This window comes from Mchenga conophoros, linkage group LG13, assembly GCF_057382185.1.
Source record: "Mchenga conophoros isolate Kocher_MC1m ecotype Shallow Benthic linkage group LG13, M_conophoros_male_GT1.1, whole genome shotgun sequence".
In the NCBI taxonomy this organism is placed as follows: domain Eukaryota; kingdom Metazoa; phylum Chordata; class Actinopteri; order Cichliformes; family Cichlidae; genus Mchenga; species Mchenga conophoros.
In genome coordinates this window covers 15,126,247-15,149,838 of record NC_140538.1, presented here as the reverse complement: position 1 = coordinate 15,149,838, position 23,592 = coordinate 15,126,247, and the positions used below count along the sequence as shown (strand labels likewise).

Here is a 23,592-nt window from a genome sequence, read left to right as displayed (position 1 = left end):
TCAAATAGAAGAAAATACATAACATTAAGCATGTCAACAACACAAACGCCATATTAAACGCAGACTACTTTAGGCCCGGAAGTAGGATTCGTTGCGTCATCACTGAACAACCGGATAGTGAATGGATAAATGTATATGGAGCACACAGGATTCCCTGGATTCACAGATTCTCAACTGTTGTTTTGTAATCCTTAAATACATGAATAAATATTAATTACATGAGTAAACACATAAATAAATGTCTGGGAAATAAATCTTTAGAACTGTTAGTTTTACTTTCTGCCGCTGCTGTTGGTTGGTGTGAAATGCAATCTGGGATGCACTGCTGTGCCAAATTCGCACAGAGACACTGCCCGAACTATAACCACACCCCATTCGTTTGCATAATGCATGATTAGAAAAAAGAAGCTTCAGGAAATAAAAGTCTGCAGTTGCTCTAAATGACACCACGTAGTTATAATAAAAACAGCATGAAAAATATGTTGAGCTTCTCTGTAAAGACTTGTTGAACTGGAGTATATATGCGTGAAAAAGCAAGACAACCATGCTAAGAGCATTAGTGAATACATCTGAAATCAGTTTCCCACTGATGGTGTTTGCTCATTAAAAACTGCACTGAAGAGCAGATGGCAAGTCAGAATTTTCTGTATGTAAAATGAAGCATATCTACCTGAAAACAGTGCATTGTGCAGTGGTGTAAAGCTTTATCTTGTTACAACTGATGTGTGTTTTTAAAGCTAAATGTTGGTTCTAAACTCAGGGCTTTTTGACTATTTGACTATTAACAAATATAACAGCACACAATTCGAATCAAGGCATTGATCGTAAAATATTAATTGATCTTATAGATTACCGTTTAGCATCAAGAGCCAATTTAGGCTTTGATAGCGAGCCTTTGTGGACAACTGTCCTTAACCCTTTAAGATATAACACAGAATTCTCATCTGCATATGCAGCCATTTCCTGGCAGACATGTAAGGAACTGGATAGCTACCCTCTGCCCTCTGACCATCTTTTTCGAAGCCCAACTGGACCTGTTTCAGAATTCCCCACTGGACATGGATCTGTGCAAAATAAACTCCGCCAATCCAACTGGGAAATTAAAACCGTGTCCATGTTTGCTCTGTCTCTACTCATCCCTGCCCTGGGCTCTCTGCCACCCCAGGGATTAGTCATGACTCTAACCTCCAACCTTGAAGTTTTTCTAAATGGATTTTGGTCAAACCGGAGATCAGCCGACATTCCTCCCTCAGAGAGCCTACTGGTGTTGTGTCTGAAAGATGAGGGGGGAAAAAAAAAAAGGAAAATACAAGAAATTATGTCATCAAGATTTTCCTGTTAGAATAACTTTCCATAGGCTGTGTTAGACATTTTCTTATCACACAGAGCCTGATATTTATATGAAAGTGGGGAAGCGTTCATGATTATGTACGGACATATGGTACAAGTCATTTTATGATAAGAGAAGCTTTGTGTTGAGTTGGCTGTTTGCCATCCATCTACAGGATGAGAGATGAGTTCCAACTTTCCTCTCTTTTGCTTTTGCCCTTTCTCATTCACCCCCCCCCTCCCCCCGTCCCTTTTTTTGATCCCATGCTTATTTTGACAGTTTTTAATGAGTGCCAACATCTAGAGAGGGCAAATACAGTTCACTCCAGTTTGTGAAACCATTTGCATTTCTTAGTTATTTAAATAAGATACTTCTTATCCTTTGTATGTTTGTTACAAATGTCTACGGTATTGATTGAGACAGCACGGCCCTCCTGGACCACATGCTTGTTAGGTTAGTTGTCCTTTAAAGTCTGTTTTCTGAGATATCCACTCCCTTGGAGCAGCAGTTTGATTTATTGGTTGCTAAAAAGCTGCATTTGGAGATGAAGCCACGGGAAAGCACAGGCTGTTGGAGGGGTGGCAGGTAAAAAATGCCTTCTGAAACTATATGTCAGTGAGCAAAATTCATATCATTATAGATATGGTGCTCCAGCAATGTAGTAAGCTGCCTTAAAAAGGCTTGAATTGCTTAAAAGATTGTCAGAAGACCGTCTGATTATTAAAATAACATTGAAAGAAATGTGTACAGGAGAAAAACATACTACGTATATACTATGTCTAGTATTATCTACTTGTAGTACGAGGAGTGCAGACATTCCCTTAACAAGCCCTAAATAATCCAGTGTGCCATCACGAATTTTAACTTTGATTTATTTAACCATTATGACTATTTAAAAATCCTGAAAAGTTAAGCGGATGGTGTTTGTTCAGATAAAACCTATAATCTCATATTTCATGACTTTTCATAGCATGGCTTTATTTATCATATAGTGAATTTTGGGTAGTGGGGGGGTTACCACTTATATCTGTAACTGTCTTTTTGGAGTCTTTTATGACCCTTATTGAAATCTGTATAAAATACTATGCTCAGCATTTGCAGCATACCTGGTTGCCTAGTAACAGATATTGTTTACACACATCTTGGTTTAAAGACTGCATAAGCCAGAGCTGATAAGTGAATATATCGGGGATTGTAGTTAGATTTAAATAATTACTGCAGGGCTGAAGGGGTCGCTGATGGGATGTTGTGACAGTGAAGAGCAGGGCAGAGTGTGTGACAGGTCGAGTGGAGAACCAGGCAGGTTGCTAGCGGAGGAACCATAGCTGAACTGAGTGGAGAGCCCAGTGTAGTGTACTAATCCAAGCAAATAAAGAGTGAAATGTGGCTGCAAACTGGGGCGGGCCAGTGTGGACACTCAATGAGAGAGAGGCTGCAAGTCCAGTGTAGAGGAGGCAGATGTGGATGAGAAGACAAACTTGAACTCTTCTACTTAACAAAAAAAATTAGCAGGGTGGTGCAGTGGTGAGCGCTGTCGCCTCACAGCAAGAAGGTCCTGAGTTCAAATCCAGTCAGAGGCCTTTCTGGTTAGAGTCTGCATGTTTTCCCCATGACTATGCGGTTCTCCCCCGGTCTACCACCAATCTTAGTGGTGATTCTAAATTAACTATAGGTGTGGATTTAAACACGGATGGTTGTCCCTTGACAAATTGGTGCCCTGTCCAAAAATTACATCCACTTTTAACTTTTCCATAACATTCTTCTTTTACAGTAGTAGTGTTGCTGTGACCTTTATGATATGTAATCAAAACAATATAAAACAATTGTAAAACTAAAATCTCTAAAACCTAATGTTGAACATTGATTTCTGTCAAAGCTTACAAAAAATAGTTATTTAAAAAATGACTTCTTTGCTCTCACTGCTGCTGTTGCAGGATGGCATTAAAATCTAGGTGATTTAAAGTGCTGGTGGTCCTGGTTTTAAAATACAAAAATGTCAGGCTCAAAGCACTTAATGTTTTCATTTACATTGTCTGAAGAATTCTCAACTCTCTGCTCCTTTGTTAAATGTTATCTTCTAGCTGGGAAAGGACTTTTTTGTTCAATTTCAAGCATTTTGCAAGTTGATTGAGGCTTGCTTGCAATCATTTTTTTCCAACTGACTTTCTTTAAGACGAGCAGTAATCATTTCGTAATTGACGTTTTACGGCTTTGAGTCAACATTGTTAGGTTGATTAGTGAGAAGATCTCTTTAGGTGAGAGCAAATTACCCCAAGGTCAAAATTAGAAGATTTTGATTGTCTGTGGATTACACTTCTGAAGTGTACAGTGCCCCAGTTTCCTTCAGTGATTGAATGCTGTTTGCTGCATTTGTCTCATCTTTATGAATCTTAAAACTCCATAGCCACCCAATAATCATTTCATTTGGAAAGCAGATTTTTGAGTCATGATTTTTTTTCTTGTTAGATTTACTGATATAACCTCTTACTGTTACCTGTTAATAAAAAATGATGATGAGAGCAATAACACAAATTAAAATGTACAGTTCTTTCATCGAAATAAACATTTGCAGTACTACATCGGTATGTCAACCAGCCAAACCTACCTAATCCTGTTTTTGACTGTTGGTCTGCTGAATTGCCAGTGAATACTTATTATATTCAAAATAGATGTAAATCATCATATCAGTAAATCTGTGAATTAACTTTAGAAACAAAATGAATACTTTGTGTCTCTTGGCGTAGCTTCAGCGTAGGCCATTATGCCTTTTGTACATAAAATTTTTCAACACAGCAAGAGAGGTGGGAACAAATATGTCTGCACTTTGTCCATCTCGGGAGCTTAAGCTGATTCTGATTGCATTATTCAGTGCTGCTTAAAGCACTTTTCAGTCTTTCTTTACAAATCAAGTGAATGAAGTGGAGTATGCTGTTTTCACACAATCTTTACACATGAAATTTCCATGCCAGCATGTGTGGTTGTGCATACAGCATGACATCGTTACTGGACATTCTCTTGAAATTTTCTCACAACTATTCCTGATGGTGTGACTCAAATATCCCACTTTCTTTACTTTACCTGTACATAGAGAAGTGAAGCTGATAAACAGAAGTGGAGCTAAAAAAAAAAAAACAGTCCTTTCATCTACTGACGTATGACACTACATCACTGACTTCCTCATTCACTTTCGATTTGTATTGGCCGTTGCCTACAGCTCTTTTCAATGTGTGTGCATAGGCTTTCTATTATTAAATCTGGTTAAAAATACACAAAGACTGCCTAAGAGCGTTAACTGACTTCAGATATCAGATCTCATGCTGCTGCCTATCGCTCTTTTTCAGCTTTGCAATCAACTGTATCGTTTGCTCCAACTTTTCTGCTCTGTTTTGCTTTTGAATTGTTTCCTATTTTTATTGCTTGAATGGTCTTCATAAGACAACATTCACTGCTCGCAGAATATTTACACTTTGATCCTTATCTGTTTTCTTCCCTATAGCTGTACACGTCACATATGTGTAGCGTCATTTCGCTCCTGTATACAATCCTATTGTTTTTTTCCCCCATAGCATTGCATAAAAACTTGCCCTTTCCTTGCAGTGTAAAACAGACTTCCTTCTGCACACACAAACACACACACACACACACACACACACACAAAAATCTTTTCTATTCTACTTTTAGGATGGGGGCAGGTCAGATTGTTAGATGAATGGATAAGTAGTTTTCTGATGGTGTTTACTTATTTTCTATATTTGTGTTTGTTATGGTCTGCCCATTTTACCCTGCATTATTATTTTGAATGCCGCAGGAAAGCACAGACTGGGGATTTTTGGTGATGCCTTTTAGCATATTCTTTTACAAATCCAAAGAGCCACAGTAAAGTGAATTGGCCAGAAAATGTCTTTTATATTCTTTCATTCTGCTGGGAGGATTTTTCGATGGGAGGAAAGCCTGACGTAAAGCGTCATTAGAAAATATCACCCGCTGCTAAAAGGTGTAAATGTGGCAAGAAGTTGGGATCATTTCCATTTTGTAGTGAACACGACAGTGAGCACACTTTGCTGCTTTGGGTTTGTGTGTGTTTGTATTCGTATCCATTTGAGTGCAGCATTACGGTTGTGCTTTGATCGCAACATAGGAAAGTTATCACTGCAAATGGAGGTGCTATTCTTTATCTCTGCTTGGTTCTGCCTTTTGTCTTCAAACCAGACTCTTCACATCTTTTCTCTCCCACTGCCGCAACTACCACTTAAAGCTACACATGCGCGCGCTCACACGGCCGTGCACCCGGCTAAACACTGCTCGAACACACATATGCAAAACTAACAAAACAGACTGCCTATGATCCCTTAAAGAGCTTCTCAAAATGAGTGCAAGTAACTTTTATTATGCACGCTTGCACACACATGCATACACATGCATACACACGCATGCACGCGGTCACACTCTTCTACTTCTACTTCACACAGAGTATATTCTCTCAGAGCAGATTTGCATACTGATTTTGATGTTGCTTGTTGTTTATGTCTCAGATTGCGTGGTGTGACCCAGTTGCTCTGTTCATTTTGTCGCTATTAAAGGAAATCCTATTTTTTCAGCCGAAAGGTGCAGGTTTCCTAATTGCTATAAACTCATGGAACTTTAAAATTTACTCGTCAGTACATCTCGTGAATTAGCTGTGCAACATCGGGATGGTTTAATAACTGTGAAGAATTTTAGATTAGAAAATGTAGTCTATGCCTTTTAACATAGTGTCTCTTACTGACAATAGATCTTCACTTTGACAGTAAAGGACCAAAGCAAAGATGTTTTACATGGATGCAAATTCTAGCCCCAGATAAAACGTTAATAAAATTTAGATTAGAGAGCACAAGAAACTGAAAATGCGGTTATTTGCATAAAATATCCCCTCTTCTAGCCTCAGGTTTTCATTGCTATTTAATTGCTAATTATTGTGTGTATCTACAGTTTAAAAATGCAACAACATCACATTCAGGTTTTTATCACTGATTAATGTGCACTTTCAAATACGACATTAGTAAAGGCTCATGGGTATGCATATTTAATAAGAAAACTATCCTGGCAACAGGTGCATAGTTGCACAACTGAAGTCAAGCAGAAGGTGGGTGTGAAACATTAGAGTGCTGACTGTTGATGTGGTGTCATTATTTCCATCTCTGATTACATGTAATGTCAGACGACACCACCTGAAAGCAAGCTGCTTCAGATTCAATGAATAACAAGATGGAGGCCATTTAAAAGAAGGATAGAAAGATGTTTTGAGTAACTAGTAAAAGGCTTCTGCTGACCTTCTTTTTCTCTTTCACAAGCACAGAATTTATACTTTAACTTAATTTCATTTTTCCTGCATACAACATTTCTCAAAACAGTCAGCTGCTGGCAGAAAGAATAGATCGACTGGCCATTTCTCCAAAAACTGTGTGGGGTTTGCTAATACCCACAATTTTGAGAGGTCTCTTGAGTTTATATTCCATTAAACTGCCTCTCTTCAGCCCTGTTTTCTAATATCTCTTCCTATTTTATGATGATATTTTTTTCTATTTCTTCTATTTCTAACCTCTGACTCCTTCAGACTGGCACTATGAGGGTAAGAGGGCAATCATCTGTTGTCTGTTTTCCTTTTGTATTTTAACATTCCCATATTCTCCCTTTTTGCCATTTCTCTCTACCTCTTCTATGAATGACATTTAATCCTGAACTTTCCTTACATTGGCTGTGGAGAGCGTTGCCTTGCAGCACCTATTCATCTTGGCTAGACGTTTTCCTTTCTCCTGTCTCCACCTCTCCTGCTGCCCCATCTGCTGTTGTCTGTCAAGCTGCCATTACCTGTGTCCCATGTGCTCGTACCATCTAGCTGCTGTGACCTCCATCTGTGAAGCCATTCTCGTCAGTGCTCTGCTTATGATGTTGCCACATGCTTTCACCACCCTGCTTGTCTGGTGTCACTATCGCACAGTCCATTGCTGCTGATGGTTCTGTGGCAGCAGTCATTGATGCCACCTGTTGTAAAATGATACATCAGCATGACAGCATCTGTGTGACACTGAGAGAAAATGTTGACATTCATTTCCTTACAGCTGCGAAATATGAACAGTGTCAGGGTTTTTTTTTTATCAATTAATTTGCAATTTTAGCATAATTCTGTGACATACCATATATGAGCACTTTATTTATGATTACTACTGTGACTACTGTACATGTAAATGTATTGCTGTCACTAGGAGTGATGATACCACTGTAATTTCAGCATTTATTTTTCTTCATGAAATCTAAATCTTTAGACATTATTTGAAAATATAATACACTGCTCAAAAAAAGTTAAAGGAACACTTTGAAAACACATCAAATTACAGTAGGCAAAACAAATCATGCTGGATATCTGTACTGATATGCACTGGGTAATGTGTGCTGTCATGAAACTGATCAACCTCACAGGGCTAAATTCAAAGAGACCTCGAAAATCAAAGTGAAAAAAATGGTGTTCTGTCAAAATTTAATTGGATTAACTTAAACATGTCCCCCTATTCTATATAGAACTGCAGGGTTCGAGCACAGCGCTCACTAGAGGATGTGAGGCCCTCAGAGAGATTCATACCAGTGGCCTGCTGGAGTGCTAATTTTGTAGTGCTCATCCTCTGCAAAGGAGCAGATACTGGTCATGCAGAAGGGTTAAGGACCTTCTAGGGCCTGTCCACCTCTCCTGTCTCTTAGAATCTCTTGTTGGAGTTGGACTACCTGTGCAACCTCTATAGGGTCCAGGTATTGCCTCATGCTAACAGTAGTGACACTGACCCTAGCCAAATTGAAAATTAGTTAAAATACAGTTAAAAGATGAGGAGGGGAAAATGCCTCCCCCTTTAAAACCATTCCCATTTTGGGGTTTGTCTCATTGTTGCCCCTCTAGTGCACCTGTTGTTAATGCCATTAACACTAAAGCTGCTGAAACTGATTAACAACCCCCTCTGCTACTTAACTGATTAAGTTAACTGATTGAGTTGATGATGGTAAATGGCCTGTATTTGTATAGCGCTTTACTAGTCCCTAAGGACCCCAAAGCGCTTTACACATCCAGTCATCCACCCATTCATACACACATTCACACACTGGTGATGATGAAGTAAATTAAACTGATTAAGTGTTCCTTGAATGTTTTTTTTGTTTGTTTGTTCTTTTGAGCAGTGTATATATGAAATGATTATATTCCCAGTTTGGTAAGACTGCTATCTCTGCTTTAGGTGTTCACTATTGTTCTTTATCATTGTGTCATTCTGGTGATGTAACCAGAATTAAATGAATATCATATGCAGACATAGTTTTTAATTTTTTTTTCTTGCATACGCAGAGTGTAAGCTGTCCCGGCCTGGTCCCCCTGCAACCATAGTCACTGTTGACGAGGAGAGCCCAAATGGTACGTGCCAGTTTCACGCCTATGTTTCTGTCTGTATTCCCACGTCACAATGTATTCCAATGTATGGTAATTGCTACTGCACTTAAACGTTGTGTATTGCACTGTTGGGATTTGGTACAGAGTGTTTTTTGTCATGAATACATAGATTGGTACTTATATAGCGCAAGCTAAATAAGCCTCATTCAGCCAGTCATACACTCAAGCACTATTTTCTATGCCAAAGTGCTTTTATTATAATATAATTTTTCATCTAGTGTGGACTTGTAGTTTATGGTAAATGGTTCTTATATAGTGCTTTTCTACTTAATCTGAGCACTGCTGCTGAGCAGTGCTTTACACAACTTGTACATTGACCCAAGCACTTCCTATCTAAAATTCACACACGCATTCATACGCAGGGTTAGTAGCTTTCCCAAGGACATTTGGCACGTAGACTGGAGCAGACTGGGATCGAACTGCCAACTTTCCAGTTAGTAGGTGGCCTGCTCTACCACATGAGCTACAGCCACAGTTGAAGGCACTTGATACTGATAGTTGGTTATAAGAGATGTTATGTCTAAGATGTCATAATTTTTATTGTGCTTTAAATTAAAGATCGGTTCCCTGCGTTTTCGATGTGTACTTTGCTACTGTTCTCCCAGGGTGAATCAGAAATATGCCTGTGTGTGTGCATCTGAATGAATACAGATGGTGTTTGGCATACAGACGTGATGTGGGGCTCCATTAATGAGTTGTCTGCTCCCTGCACAGGTTGTATTTTGTATAGCTGTGCTTCAGCAGTACACAAATCACTGAACCATAGATCAGACATGCAGCGTTTGAGTGGGTCAGGTGAAACTGTTCAGCTCCTCCCCTTCTTTTCTCCCTTCATCTTCTCTCTGGCCTCTCCGTTAACTGTTTCTACGTTATAGCAGTCTCTATTTTTTGTGAGTGTTTGCCGTCTGGATTTTGCTCATGATGAGTATGTCTTTACATGTAAATATGTGCCTGCATGTGATAACTGTTACTTGGGAGGTGCTATATGTTCACTGAGGGAATGAGAAATGCTTTTCCCTAAATGGAGCAGGTGTGTCTTTGTCTCACTCATCTCTCCCTGCAGATATTAGTACTGCAGGTTAACAGAGTTTAATGAGCAGCTCTCAGTACAGATGGCATCCAGAGCTTATTTATACAGTCAAAATACAATTTCACAGATGCTCCACTTACAGAGTACACTGTATGCACTCTGGGCACTGTTTTTGTTTTTGTTTGTTTTTTGTTGCCTGTGTATCTTACAGAGAGGAATCATATGTTCATAAATGCATGCACATTATGTGAATATTTGTATCCCGAGAGTACAAATGACTGTCTCTGTGTCAGATCAGGTCACCTATTCATCAGTGCAATAAAAAAACAATTCAGGCCGTCATAGTGTCTCACCTACTCCTTCCTGTGTGTGTGTGTGTGTGTGTGTGTGTGTGTGTGTGTGTGTATGCAGCTGTGATTTGGGGCTTTGATCGATTGCTGGGGGAATTTGTGAGATGGAGGTAGCCAAGCCTGTATCCGAAAGCCTCTCTCGCCCCACATGTGCCTATGCACTGTGTGAGGGATTTGCACTAATCTTCCTCATAAAGCTCTCATTTACCTGGGATATGGGTCTCTTCTGGCTCCACCATCCTTTTATTTATCTCTCTGTGATGAAACAGGCAGAGCCCATCCTCACCATAATGGAATGTAAAACAGGAAACCTGCCGTTATTGACCAAAGCAATTATCCATCTAAATGTGTTTCATTTCTTCTCTTCTGTCACACAGAAACCATACAAATGGCACATAATAAGATCCCATCTCTTCGGAGCATTTGCCTTTACATTCATTCATGTGTGTGAATGGGAAAGCAAACAACATAATCACTCTTCTGTCTGGCTTTGTTTGGTCAGGGTCAGAAAAGATAGACAAACAAATAAATATATAATCCTCTTCCCCCTGCCTTCTCAGAAGAACAAATTTGATCTGAGGCAGAAGAGCCAAAAAAAGTATACGGTTCCCCGTGGAGGAGGTGTGCTGCTCAGAAACATAATAACATTTGCAACTGTCAAAGCGCTGTATCAGGAGTTGTTCATTTATTGATTGTCTGTGAAGATTTATATTTGACTCAGCTAAGAGGATAGTACTTGGTATGGACGTTGTGAAAGAAGTACATTTTCTTGTCCTTTTTCATTTTGGTTTGCTTTTTTTTTTTTTTTCTTTCCTTTTTGTTCTTGGAGGTTCTTATTTTAGAAAAAGGAGAGAAATCAGGAGCGGATAGCAGCACAGTTGCTCAAATGAAGCATAACATGTTTAATTTATCTGAGCTGTTGCTTCTGCAGATCCACTGACAGGTGCCAGGCGCGACACATAAAGTCTCACTCACTCCATGAGTCGATCACAATTGGGAAGACAAAGCTTGTTTTCTATAGGCTCCTTTGCTTATTCAGCCCATGAGCTTAATCCAAAAGCATTTAATCAGATTGGAGAGATTTCTATCTCATTGTTTAGGGGCAGCTGCATATGTGGAGAGAGAAAAGAATCGAGTAGAGAGAGAGCTTCCTGCAACAGCAGCGAGGAATCGGAGTATCCATAAATAAGTATGCTCTCTCTGAACTTGGCTCTGTAAATTCGCGATTTGTATCAACTGTTGCCTGAAGCGTGTGAATATCCCGTTAACCCCCCTGTTTATCGAGCAGTTTACGTAGTTTAGGAAATCATAAATGAGTGTTACTGAAGGGCTTTCATAAAGGGAAGTCAATCTAGCAAAATGAAATGCAGTGTGCTGCTAAGGTAGATCCAGTCTGAACTGTGATAAGTAGTTGCATTTTGATCAGTGCTGACAGGCACTAACACAATCAAAGTAAAAATCCTCCACAGATACTTCAAGTTGTTACTTATTTGGTTGTCATGTAAAGATTTTTATTTATTTTTTATTGCAAGTTATTGTTAATTTGCATATTTTGTCAAAAGAAAATCTATACCTATATATATAAACTATGCTCCACGCTATTACTTAAAAGCTTATTTACTGGTGTTTGATTTTTGGCATCGCTTAATTTTTCAGTAATTTCAAGTTAAACATATTTTTATGATGAAATCAGCAATCGTCTGTAATATCGCAGGTTCTTTACCTTGCAATATAAACTGCCTTGAAGCAACTGTTGTTGTGATTTGGTGCTTCAATTCATTGAATTGAATTTCACCCCATTCTAAGATAGCTAAAATGAGCACAAAATCAACCAGTGCAGAGATATAATCTCTCCAGCATGTGCTGGGTCATCCCTGGGGCCTCCTCCAGGACATGCCCAGAACTCCTGAACGACCATGCTCCTCACGCTGTCTGAAGGAGAGCCCAATACATTTTGGAGGAAGTTTATTTCTGCCGCTTGTATCTTCAGTCTTATTATTCTGGTCACTGCCCACAGCTCGTGGTCATAGGAGAGAGTAGGTACAAAGCTAGACCTGTAACTAGACACCTTCACTTTCACGTCCAGCTGTGTATTCACCACAACAGACAGCGTACAGTGTCCATATTACAGCAGACGCTGCTCCAATATGTCTTTAACCTCCATTCTTCCCTCACTCATGAACAGCACCCCAACATACTCCTTCACCTGGGGCAGCAACTTGTTCCCGACCTGACCTGGCTGAGAACCATGGCCTCAACCTTGGAGTTGCTAATTCTTATTCCAGACACCATCCCAGTACAAGCTGCAAAAAGCAGAGATGAGATTCTGAGATCCTCAAATTTGACATCGTCACATTTTTAGGCGGCACCTAAAAATTCTGTCCATAAATATTATGACTAGAATCTTTGACAAAGGGCAGCCCTGGTGGAGACTGGCACCCAATAAGAATGAGTCTGACTTGTGCCTGACAATGTGACTTGCCTTTACCTGAAACAACAAAAAGCAACAAAAAGCTACAGACACACTATATGCACTATACGTGCTATGCTCACGGCATGTTGTAATGTGACAGGAGAAGCAAACAGTTTCTACCTCCCACCTTTGTTTTCGGGACCAAAGGTAACATCTTTTTGGAGTAGATTTTCCGGCCGATCATTGGGCAGTCACATCAACAGATAGTGTTTTCCTCACTCCCAGGAGGGTTATTGCTGCTTGGATTGGGGCTTGAGGTGTAGGAACTCTAGTTCCCGTTTCATGTGTGGCACAATCTGGAAATGTCTCCACTCTTTCAGGTAAAAACAGCGATGTCTCTAATGTTCCAGTCTGGGAATTTGCCCATGTAGATGATAACAGAGGCTTTTCCCTTCAACATGAATGAATGAAGTGTCATTGATACTGTTATCTTATTTTCATTGATACTGTATAATTTAATGTTTGACCCAAAAGGTTTTGGTAAACAGTAATTGCATATATATATTTCCTTTTATTTTTGGTTTTTTCGTCCCGTGGGACGCCAAAATATTTTTTGCATAGGACCATCCATCCATTCACTACCGTTTATCCTTTTCAGGGTCGCGGGGGGTGCTGGAGCCAATCCCAGCTGTCATAGGGCGAGAGGCGGGGTGCACCCTGGACAGGTCGCCAGTCTGTCGCAGGGCTAAAACACAGGGACAGACAACCATTCACACTCACATTCACTGGCACATTCACACCTAGTGGCAATTTGGATTATCCAATTAACCTATCCCCACAAACTGCATGTCTTTGGACGGTGGGAGGAAGCCGGAGTACCCGGAGGGAACCCACGCAGACACGGGGAGAACATGCAAACTCCACACAGAAAGACCCCGGCCTGATGGTGGAATTGAACTCAGGACCTTCTTGCTGTGCGGCAACAGTGCTAACCACCGTGCCGCCCGCATAGGACCAATGAAGGCAAAATTTAAAACGGTGACATAATTGGGAACAAACTGAATTAGCCAGTTGACAGGATGAGGGTTAGGATACACTAAATGACAGAGAAATTCCACAGGTGCATCTGGCACTATTACTTCTGTGCTGCCATACTGTTAAGAGAGAGAGAGAGAGACTGGGGCGTTTACTTCCTAGTATATTGGGATAGACACCATATGTTGCTGGGAAAACACCAAGTTATGGTTAATTTTGTCTGTATATGTTGCTGAATGAGCTAACCTACTGTAATTATTCAATACAAAGAGTACTAATATTAGCTGATCAACTACATGTAGATGTTATTAAGTCTAAAAAATTGCCTGGTTTTCTTTCACTTTTTGTTGTTATAGATACACTTTTTTTAACCTCTTTATTTCTACTCTAATTATATTTAAAAGAAAAAAATATTATGTTCTGACCCAGAGGGCCAAGGGGCTTGCATTGTGGTGAGTGTATTGCAAATCCTGGGGAGAGGTCTAGCTTAAATTTGTAGCCACTGAGATATACCTTGACTTACACTTATTGTTATGACAAGGCCGTCTTATTAACAAACTGTTAACAATATAATATATAATGCCATGCAAACTGAATAACTAACTTTCTTTAGTTTCATGAGGTTCATGTTATTTTAATAAGACAATTCATAAAATGTTCCTTCCTCCGCTTCTTCACGCTTGTCTCTGAACTTGCATCACATTGAGTGAATACAGCACTAGAGTCTGTATGAAGATGAGTGAGTCACTTAAAACTTGTGGAGCACTTCAGCTGTTTTCTCTGGTTTGTTGTCAAGTCCTTCCCCTCGCTGCTTCATTGGTGTGTTGGGTTTTAAGACCCACGATAACTAGCACAGCGTAACCTTGACATGGAATTAAAAGATTTGAGAGAGCTGAACAAATGGCAAACACAATATGTGTCATTGCTGAATGTCTTTTTAAAGGTCTCTCAGCTCATCCGTGATGACTACTTCAGTGAGTGCTGAGTGGTGAAGGGTTTCCACGTGTGTAAAATACCAGGAGTATTCTGGTTATCTGGTATTCAAAGGGCTTGTAGGCATTTTTTAGTAAGTGTTAAATGTGTTATGTTTAAACAATTAATGAGATCCAGCGTACGTGTGTGTTTTTCTCAGCCACCAAGGACTCATTAATTTCTCTCCTTAAAGTGAACTCAATCCCTCAGACTGTGTGTCTCCACCAGGGTTGTCATTAGTTCAATCATCCTCTCAAGTTGCTTCATTCCTTTATATCAACATGTTGCATAGTTGGTCTGTTTCAAGGCTTTCCCTTTCTTTATGTCGACTTATTTCTTTTCTTTTTCTTTTTATGACACAGTGACTAAAGATGCTTGCACTGGCTGGGAATTAAACGTGTACTTCAGATTAGGGATCAGTTTTTTCAATTAAAATTGAGCCACATTTGGTTGTAGCTGAAAAAAAATGTAATTTTATTCAATTAATTGCACCTGGAAGGCAGTAACATTCGTCCAAGGTTTGCCCAACAGTGGGGTAGGTGTCTGGTGAAACACCCCCAGGCATGTAACACTTTCTTTTGCTTCACTAAGACGAATCTTCAAACACCTTTTAGTCCTGAATGTGACTGGACTCAAACAATAGTAGCTGTCTGGAAGGGAGCAAATTGATGTGTGGGACTTTCAGTACCACCCTGTACAAATAGCACAGGTATAATTTGTAAGTCTTGCTCCAAGTGTGTTGAAAACTTATTGATCCCAAGAGAAAGATGAGATCCTGCGTTCCACTATTGCCCTGAACTGAAACTGTCCTTGCAATGCTGGAGCTGCCTTTGAGATCAGTACTCTGGAAATATAATTGTTATGCTTGCATTTCAACGTGGAAATAAATGGAAAACAAAAAAGAGTTACTTATGGTTTCATCACTTAAGTGACAAGAAGATATATCAAACTACTGCTATTCAGATGCAGAATGGTGCTATATTTTGGCAGGGGCTGTCATTAAATTCACAAATACGATGAAAAAAGCAAACAAATAAGATTATAATGTGCTTTTCATAATAGCATTATGATTGTTGTTGTGCAGAGCATGCTTTTATTAAATCAGTTTTCTCCTGACTTTAACAACTTCAGTTTTATTTTATATTCCACGCACACTTAGTTGGGCATAAAGGCTCATTTATGTAGTCAAATACTTGTTATTCCACCTTTTTTCATTATAAAGGAATATATGCACTACCATACTACTGCTGTGAAATCCATTCTATACCTACGAAAAACAGGCACAAAGCGATGAGAGATTATTGACAGATTTTACAGTATATTACCTGAGTCTAGTAGAACCTACCGTAGAACACATAGCTAAAGACTGCAAACCATCTGGCTTAGCAGTACATTTCAGAACAGAGAAGTTCAAACCTAAAAGACTGATAAGAATTTAACCTTTTCTTAGTTTTGAAATTCACCAGATTCAAGGGTGCAGAAAAAAGCATTTTCCTCCTGATTTCTGTCTTCTCTTTTGTATATTTGTCTTATACAAATACATTTTAATATTACACAAAGGTGACTGAGTAAATAGAAAATGCAGTTTTTAAATGATGACAAAGCTATCCAAACCTACCTGTGCAGAGAAACAGTAAAAGATAAAAGATTTCAACAAAGGATATATCATGCCACGATCTAAAGCAACTCAAGTACATGTGAGAAGCAAAGTTATTGACGTCAGTCAGTCTGGAAAGTCCAATTCTCAGGCTTTGGGAGTCCAGTGAATCACAGTGAACTTCCTAGGAAAAATACAGCAACAGTACAAGACGACTCATCAAGGGAGTCTCGAGGACTCATCTCAAATTTGCCAGAAAATATCTTGATGATCAAAAAAACCTTTGTGAAAATATTCTGTGGACTAAAGAGACAAAAGCGGAATTTTTTTGAGCTCTGTTATATCTGATGTAAACCTTACGTCACAGCAAACATGTCAATCAAACATGGTGGTGGTACAGAAGAGGAAACATCTGGACAAACTAAGGCCGAGACACCTAAGTGGCCAATTTATTTTTGTACATCTGTACATCTGTTGCTCAAACAAAAGGAGTCCTGCTGGCTTCTGTTCACATGCATGTGGGCATTAGTGAAATGAGTGCATATAGCTTGTTGTAGTAACGTTATAGTCTGTGAACATTTATGTATTTTTGAAAATGATTTTCTGTAGATGTTTGATTAAGGATTCAATATAAAGGCTATGTTCCCCGTTCTGTGTTAGACGTGTGCACATACACAGACACAAACAAAGATTGGTCTCAGTTCTATGATCACGGCCAGTTGTCATGATTGCTAGGTCATCAACATATAATTAGAGCGTAGCTAAAAGGCCCGGATTAGTGCACAACACCTGTTCCTTGTGGATTAGAGAGCAAAACAGGAGGGGAGGGGAGGGCATTCAGTGAGCCTCACTTACACACTCCATGCAGGACACAATGAATACCTCAGTAATACATTTATATATTTCTGTATATTTTGTGCCTAACAAGCTGTTTTTAATTTGGTTCAATTTATTATAAACTCTCTGCTTTCCAGGCACCGAAAGTCTTTGTTAATCAGATTGACAGTGGCCTGCAACAGCCTGTACCTCACTGTCTACTTGCATCTAATTAGACTAGTGTGTGTGATAATTCTATTTTTTATTTTTTTGTTCAGAAGTGGAGTACATGTTTTAGTGTTTGATGTGCAAATAAAGACACCAATTACAGTATATTGTTGAGATAAACGGTCAGCATAATTACATCTGTTCTTGTTGTAAATCGCTTTGTGCTTATCCTCATTACACCATAGAAGCAGGCCATTCATTTTTTTGTGTGCTGCACTGTGTTATTATTTGCATGAAAATACTTGAATTCTTTGGGGTTTTAAATATCAATGAAAAATGCTCAGCCTCTGAGATGCAAATAATCCCTGAGTCAAATTGCCTAATCTAAGATAATGTGTTTACTTTATGCACGATCAGGGAAAATCACAACATGTTAATTAAACGTTCCATACTTAACTCACCCAAACAATTTTGTTTTCTCTCACTACATTTTTTTTTTAAGGCAGCAGAAAAAAAAAAGTCTGTTTTATCAGTCCCGAGGCTGGCTGATGTTAGCATACATCCCTCACTACATTATTCAGCTGGTTTTCCCAAGAATATGATGGGATTGTCACCTTAGATTAATAGTGTCATCATGGAATATGTGGGGTTTTTTTATTATTCACATCTCTCTAAGGGAATCCCACAGTAGTAGCCTATACATGAAGAGACTATAGAGCAGAATGATTATTTTCCACACTGTATTGTGCACACAGGCAGCCTGGAAACTTAAATCTATAAAAGTTTGGCCTCTACATAAGCAGCGCCACAGAAAAACCTGGTCAACAAATAAGTGTGAAAATTGTTTAGACATTCTGTCCAGGCGGTTTACATATATAAATAAGCTTTTCAACCTACTTTTATCTTTTTAGATGTAGAACTCACGGGAGAATAGAAGTGGGTTTTTTTTGTGTGTGTGTTTTTTTTTTTTTTTTTTAAAGCTGCAGCGTTAACAATGTTACCCAGCATTGTTAATGGCATCATTTGCAGAAAGGAAATGCAGAAAACATGTCAGGTTGATTCCACATACATGGAATATTTCGTTATTATATAAATGATATTTTGCTGAAACAGTTACTGGAACACATGTGTTTTAAGTTTCAACTAAAGCTTCAGCTGCTATAACCAACCATGTTCCAGTGACTCCTGACCAACCTGAACTGTGTAGCACTTGTATTTGGGTATTTCTCTGTTCCTCTCTGGGTGCTGTCAGCTCCTGCTAGTTCATCTGTAATGTGTGCTTTTATTCATGGGTGTTTTTATAGCTTGTGGCTGATTCGTTTGAATTGTCTTAGCTATAACATATTTAGCTAACTGGCCAATGATGTTGCGTTATGATAATGTTTTTTTTGTTTTTGTTTGTTGTTGTTGTTTTGTCACATCTCAATACAGCACAAAAAAACCCAATATCACACAGTCAGGGTCAGCAGAATGTGTCATTTGGGAACAATGGGAACAGTACCCCTGAGAAATTATGATCGGTAAAGTCTGCACTCACTAGTCCCTGCTGTTGGCTCTGCACCGATTGTCCATGCACACCATCAGCCCGTTTGTGCTTTTCTCTTGGGCTCCAGGATTTAACTGGGAGCTGGTTTACATACTGGTTTGTCTTTACCGTTTGTTATTGTCAGAATAAAAATATCGTTGTAATTCTTCGTCTTCATGACTTAACACTGCATTAACATAGTGCTTGTCCTTGGAGCAATACAAGATTTGGGAGCTTTTGGAGCAAATGAAAGTATCTGTGGGTGCATTGTTCTTCAGCCCTGTTAATAGCAGCCTTGACTCTTTTGAATGGTTTTGCTTATTATCAGCAAAAAGGAATCATGGTTTTAGTTATTCATTGTATATACAGTAATATCCAAAGGTTTTGGTGGAATTATATCATTATATCCCACACATATTATAGATATGTGTGGGAACTAGCATAGGTTGTTTCTCCTTAAACTTAGTTAAGTATGCTCTTTAGCATAAATATGTGCTGCCTGTATTATTGGATATATTTGTGTTTGTCAGCTGGTAATTCACATTCATCTTTTGATTAGATATAGAGGATTCGTCATTCATTTTCAAACACATATAATGAGATCAAGGATTAGTTTAATCCTCACATCAGTTTGAACAGACATTAAAATGATTGGCCATTCATGTTTCATGTTTGGAGCAAGCAATACAATCTGAAAAGCAGAGTGTGCAGTGTTGTGCAACAATAGAAAGATGACCACTTAGGCTAATCTGTTTTGTTTTTTTTTATATAAGATGACCAGAATCCTACTTGTTGGATAAAGCATTTTATGCAATTTGCCTTTTCTAATTATTCAGACTTTTTTTTTTTAGCTTTTATTTATTATTGATTTATTTACTTTTTGACAATGGAAGGACGACAGGGTAGCTAAGAGAAAGACCAGGAAGAAGGCATGCACTTAATGGCCTGAGGGCAGATTTGAACCCAGGCCCCTCTGCTAGCCTTTGACTCACTTGCTCAATCCAGTGCGCTTAAACTGGCTACCCTAGTCAGACTCCTCACATCCAGTAACATCTCTTGTTTCACCACCTGGAGGCTGGCTGGGTCATTGTGGTGGCAGATTGACAAAAAAACACCTCTTAGGTTTTATTCTACTAAATCACACCACTGCCAGCTCTAATTCCTAAAGAGAATCGATTTCTAACTTTTTGTTCAAGGGATGACAACGATGCTTTAGCCAGTCTGAGATTCAGAAAAATCTGAACAAACACTGGATGGATTGAATTTTGTAGAAGCCAGTACCACAAAACCCACATTTCTAAAAGGTCAAACCTTTCACTTTTGTTTATTAGTAAATATATATATATATATATATTTTCATTGTGTATATCTTTTTTGTATCTTTCATCATCTTCTGTTATGTTGGATAACTTGCCATAAAATTGAATTCACACAGAAAGCACTGCATCTAAGAATATCATTATATGGATTATTGAGTGCCTATAGTCGGGTTAGGGTTAGGGTAAAAATCAAGTTTTTATGAGTTCTTGAGAAGTTATTTGCTCCAAAATAAAGAAAGCTGTCTCACCTACTTAACTGTTGAGACTGTAGAGTCAAAAATAGACAAAGTTTTGCAATATTAACTTGCTCATTGTTATCGACAAGATGTCGACTTTTCTTTTCATCTTTTCTGCATTTTATTTGTTGCAAATCAGAAAAGATGAGAGAAACCGGTTGACTGGAAGACATGATGATTATTATTGGCTTGTGTTGATATGCATTATTATTAAAATTATTGTTGTATAGACATTATGACTGTGGTAACATGCACACAACAAACTCATGTTTTTTATATATATAACTGAATACTTAAAGCTGTATTAATGATTGCATATGTATTGTTTTCTTTCATGCGACTAATAGCCAAATTTTATCTTTAAACATTTTCTTAGTTGGCCTAAAGGGTTCTTGTATTTCTAATACAATGTGTAGAAACTTGTTTTATTGGATAAAACTGCTAATGTTTTTATTTTCTGTAAAGCATTTTAATTGGCTTGTTTATTAAGGCCTTGCAATAATCAAATTCGCAATAGCTGTGATAAAACTGCAGAGTATTAGGGTGATTGTTTGTTGACACCCAAACCACATTGTTAGGTTTAGAAAATGTGTTTTTTAAAATGTTTCACTTCAGCTGTTGAATAAATGGGCATAGTTGTAACGAAGCACTTTTGTTAGTGTGTTTATCTTAGAACGTTAATCGGGAATTTTAAGGACTGTTATTTCAAAAATATGTTTGGATGTCATTTAACGAGAACAGGAAACAGTGTCTGGGTTAAACGTAGCTGTCAGCATCAAAAAACTTGTTTTTCTGTCCTATAACAGTTTTGGCTGTGTTGGTGAATATGCATCAATCTTTCCCAAAGCTTAAAAAATTGAGAGATCCACTTGCCCCATCTCTCATGTCATGCCAATGTACAGTTAGATATAGAATTGCTTTAAAGTGATGGCAGTTCCAATAATATGACATATTTCAAGGAATGCATCAAGTCAGTCCTCCATTCATGATCAATGAAGCGGCTCCGGGCCGTAAATCAGAATGTCATTGCAGATAAAAAGCTTGGTTCTTGAACGGTGAGCTTCAGAGAGGCTGCTTTTCAAATGTAGAGATACTAACTGAGCCCACTACAGTATGCATAACTGATTAAGATAATATATAAATAAGTGAGTCACACATTCACATCATAAGTTTAATGCACACTTTGAACTTTAAAATGAAAACAATTAAAACCTCTGCAACATTGTGTGTTTCACTTTTGATCTTAAGTATTGTATTAGTCATAAAGAGTCATATGAAACTTTCCATTCTTAACAACGAGGATGTCATCTTAAGCATCCCACCTTTGACTCAAATGTTGGACTTTATGTCATTGATAGATCGCCATAGCAGCATAGATATATTCCAGGCTGTCTGATATTTCAGCATTGATTGGGCCTGAGTCAAATATCAAGGCCGTCCACTCTCTTTTGAAAAGAGCTTGGTCTCACATTCCAATCCTGATTACCCAAGGAAGCAAATGGACATTGCTCAGCAGTTCCTGGCAACAGGTTTCTTGTTTACAGGCTCTGACCTGTTTATAGGGCTTTGAGGGAGCAGATGTAAGTGTTGACTCCCCTGCTATGCATTGTAAGAAAGTAATTGTAAGTAGCTCAGGATACAAGCCACATGGATGAGGAACAATCATCCAGCATATTTATGTGATCTTGTTAACCTTATTATATATGGCATCATGGTTCTGCAATGCCAATGCTGTGTGCCCTAATGCACCCCCTGTTAGGTTGAACTGTGAGTTCATCAAATCAATGGCCCTTTAGTAGCTTTTCTGGAAGACGTGATATCCATGATTTCCAAGAAAGAACATTTACATTCATGAATTTATGCAAATTGTACTGTCAAAATTCTTGCTGGACCCATTTGTTTCAAAATGAATAGCAATATTACACCAAGGGAAATCATCTGAACAATTTGGCAGATATGGGTGAGACTCTAAATTAATTAGGAATGCACACATTTGTCAGTTCATTACTATAATTTAATTACATTGTGGCATCTGCTGCTGCTGTTGTAACAGTTGTATTTTTCTAATTTTATAACAGTTGAGACTGACTGTAGCATACTCAGCGCTGTCAAAAGTCAGCTTATTTATTCATTTATATATCTAATTGCAGCACTTGACATAAGATTATTAAAACAAATTGACAAGTTATATTTGTACTCACACTTATGTTATTTTAATTGAAATATTTAGCAACTGTCAGTTACTGTCATTCATTAGGGTAATACTGTTTGATTTTATGTATGAAAGGAAAAGAAAAAAAAACTATTATGTTCAAATAATTATTTTAGCAGTTTATCACAGTGAAGTGTTATTTTTTATTATTTTATTTTATTATTACTGGTTAAAGCCCTTCAATGTTACAGTCAAATGAAATCCTGTTACTTAAAGGTCTGGTGATGATGGCAAGCAAGCAAGAAGAAAGTAGAAGAGCATAAAGAGGCGAGAACAGAACACAGAATATGGGAGAGAAAACAAAAGTTAATGCCATGCAATGGAGCATATCAGTGCAACAGCAGTGCAAAATGCGCGTGGGAAAGAAATGCTCACTGGATCACAGGAAGTCCGACAGCAGCCTGAACCTACAGCAACATAAATGAAGGGTAATTCAACATCACCTGACCCAACCCTTAACTATAAGCTTAATCAAACAGGAAAGTTATAAGACTGAAAGTATAGAAGCTGTCTAACTCCTAAACTCACCCGCTTTGTTCATTAAGGGCTAAACTGTCAGTGCACTTAATTGCAGCTCATTTCAATACAGTGGAATTAATAGAAAGTGAACACGCTTCTCTTGCAGCCCAGAAAGTTCTGGAAACAGAAAATATTGTGGTGCCAACAAATTGTAAGATGCTGGGAATACTTGTTTTAATAAAACCAAGAGTCTTTAACAAGTAGCAATGCATCACTGCAAAAAAGTAGAGTGACAAATCTGTGCAGCATGGGATTCAGTAGCCATATTTGGCAGCTGGCCCAAAAGATTCAGTTTTCCCGACCTTTTTTCTATGACCATTATTTGCAAACAAGCCAGCATGCAGCGGTGAGGTGTATTCTGTAACCAGTGCACAAGCCATATTTTACACTGCAGTGTTATCAGGGGATGTAGGCACACAGTAAATTTCAGTGCTTGATGCAGTCAAACAAGTGTGTGTGTGTGTGTGTGTGTGTGTGTGTGTGTGTTTATGGATTCATTTATTATATTTGATTGAACAAGTATTTTGGCCTGATTACTGCAATCAGGAATTACCGTATTTCCCGGACTACAAAGCGCACCTAAATATTAGCCGCACAAGCTAAAA

At 38.4% G+C, this 23,592-nt stretch overlaps 1 protein-coding gene across 1 annotated transcript in view; it reads left to right on the top strand.

Annotated features, from left to right (window-relative positions):
- LOC146560997 (protocadherin-15-like) overlaps window positions 1–23,592 on the top strand; it is a 170,716-nt gene that overhangs the window by 32,728 nt on the left and 114,396 nt on the right. The window contains exons 3-4 of the mRNA XM_085296662.1: window positions 6,924–6,938; window positions 8,694–8,759. Of these exons, the coding sequence (XP_085152788.1) occupies window positions 6,924–6,938; window positions 8,694–8,759 (81 nt within the window). The remainder of the gene's footprint in view (window positions 1–6,923; window positions 6,939–8,693; window positions 8,760–23,592) is intronic.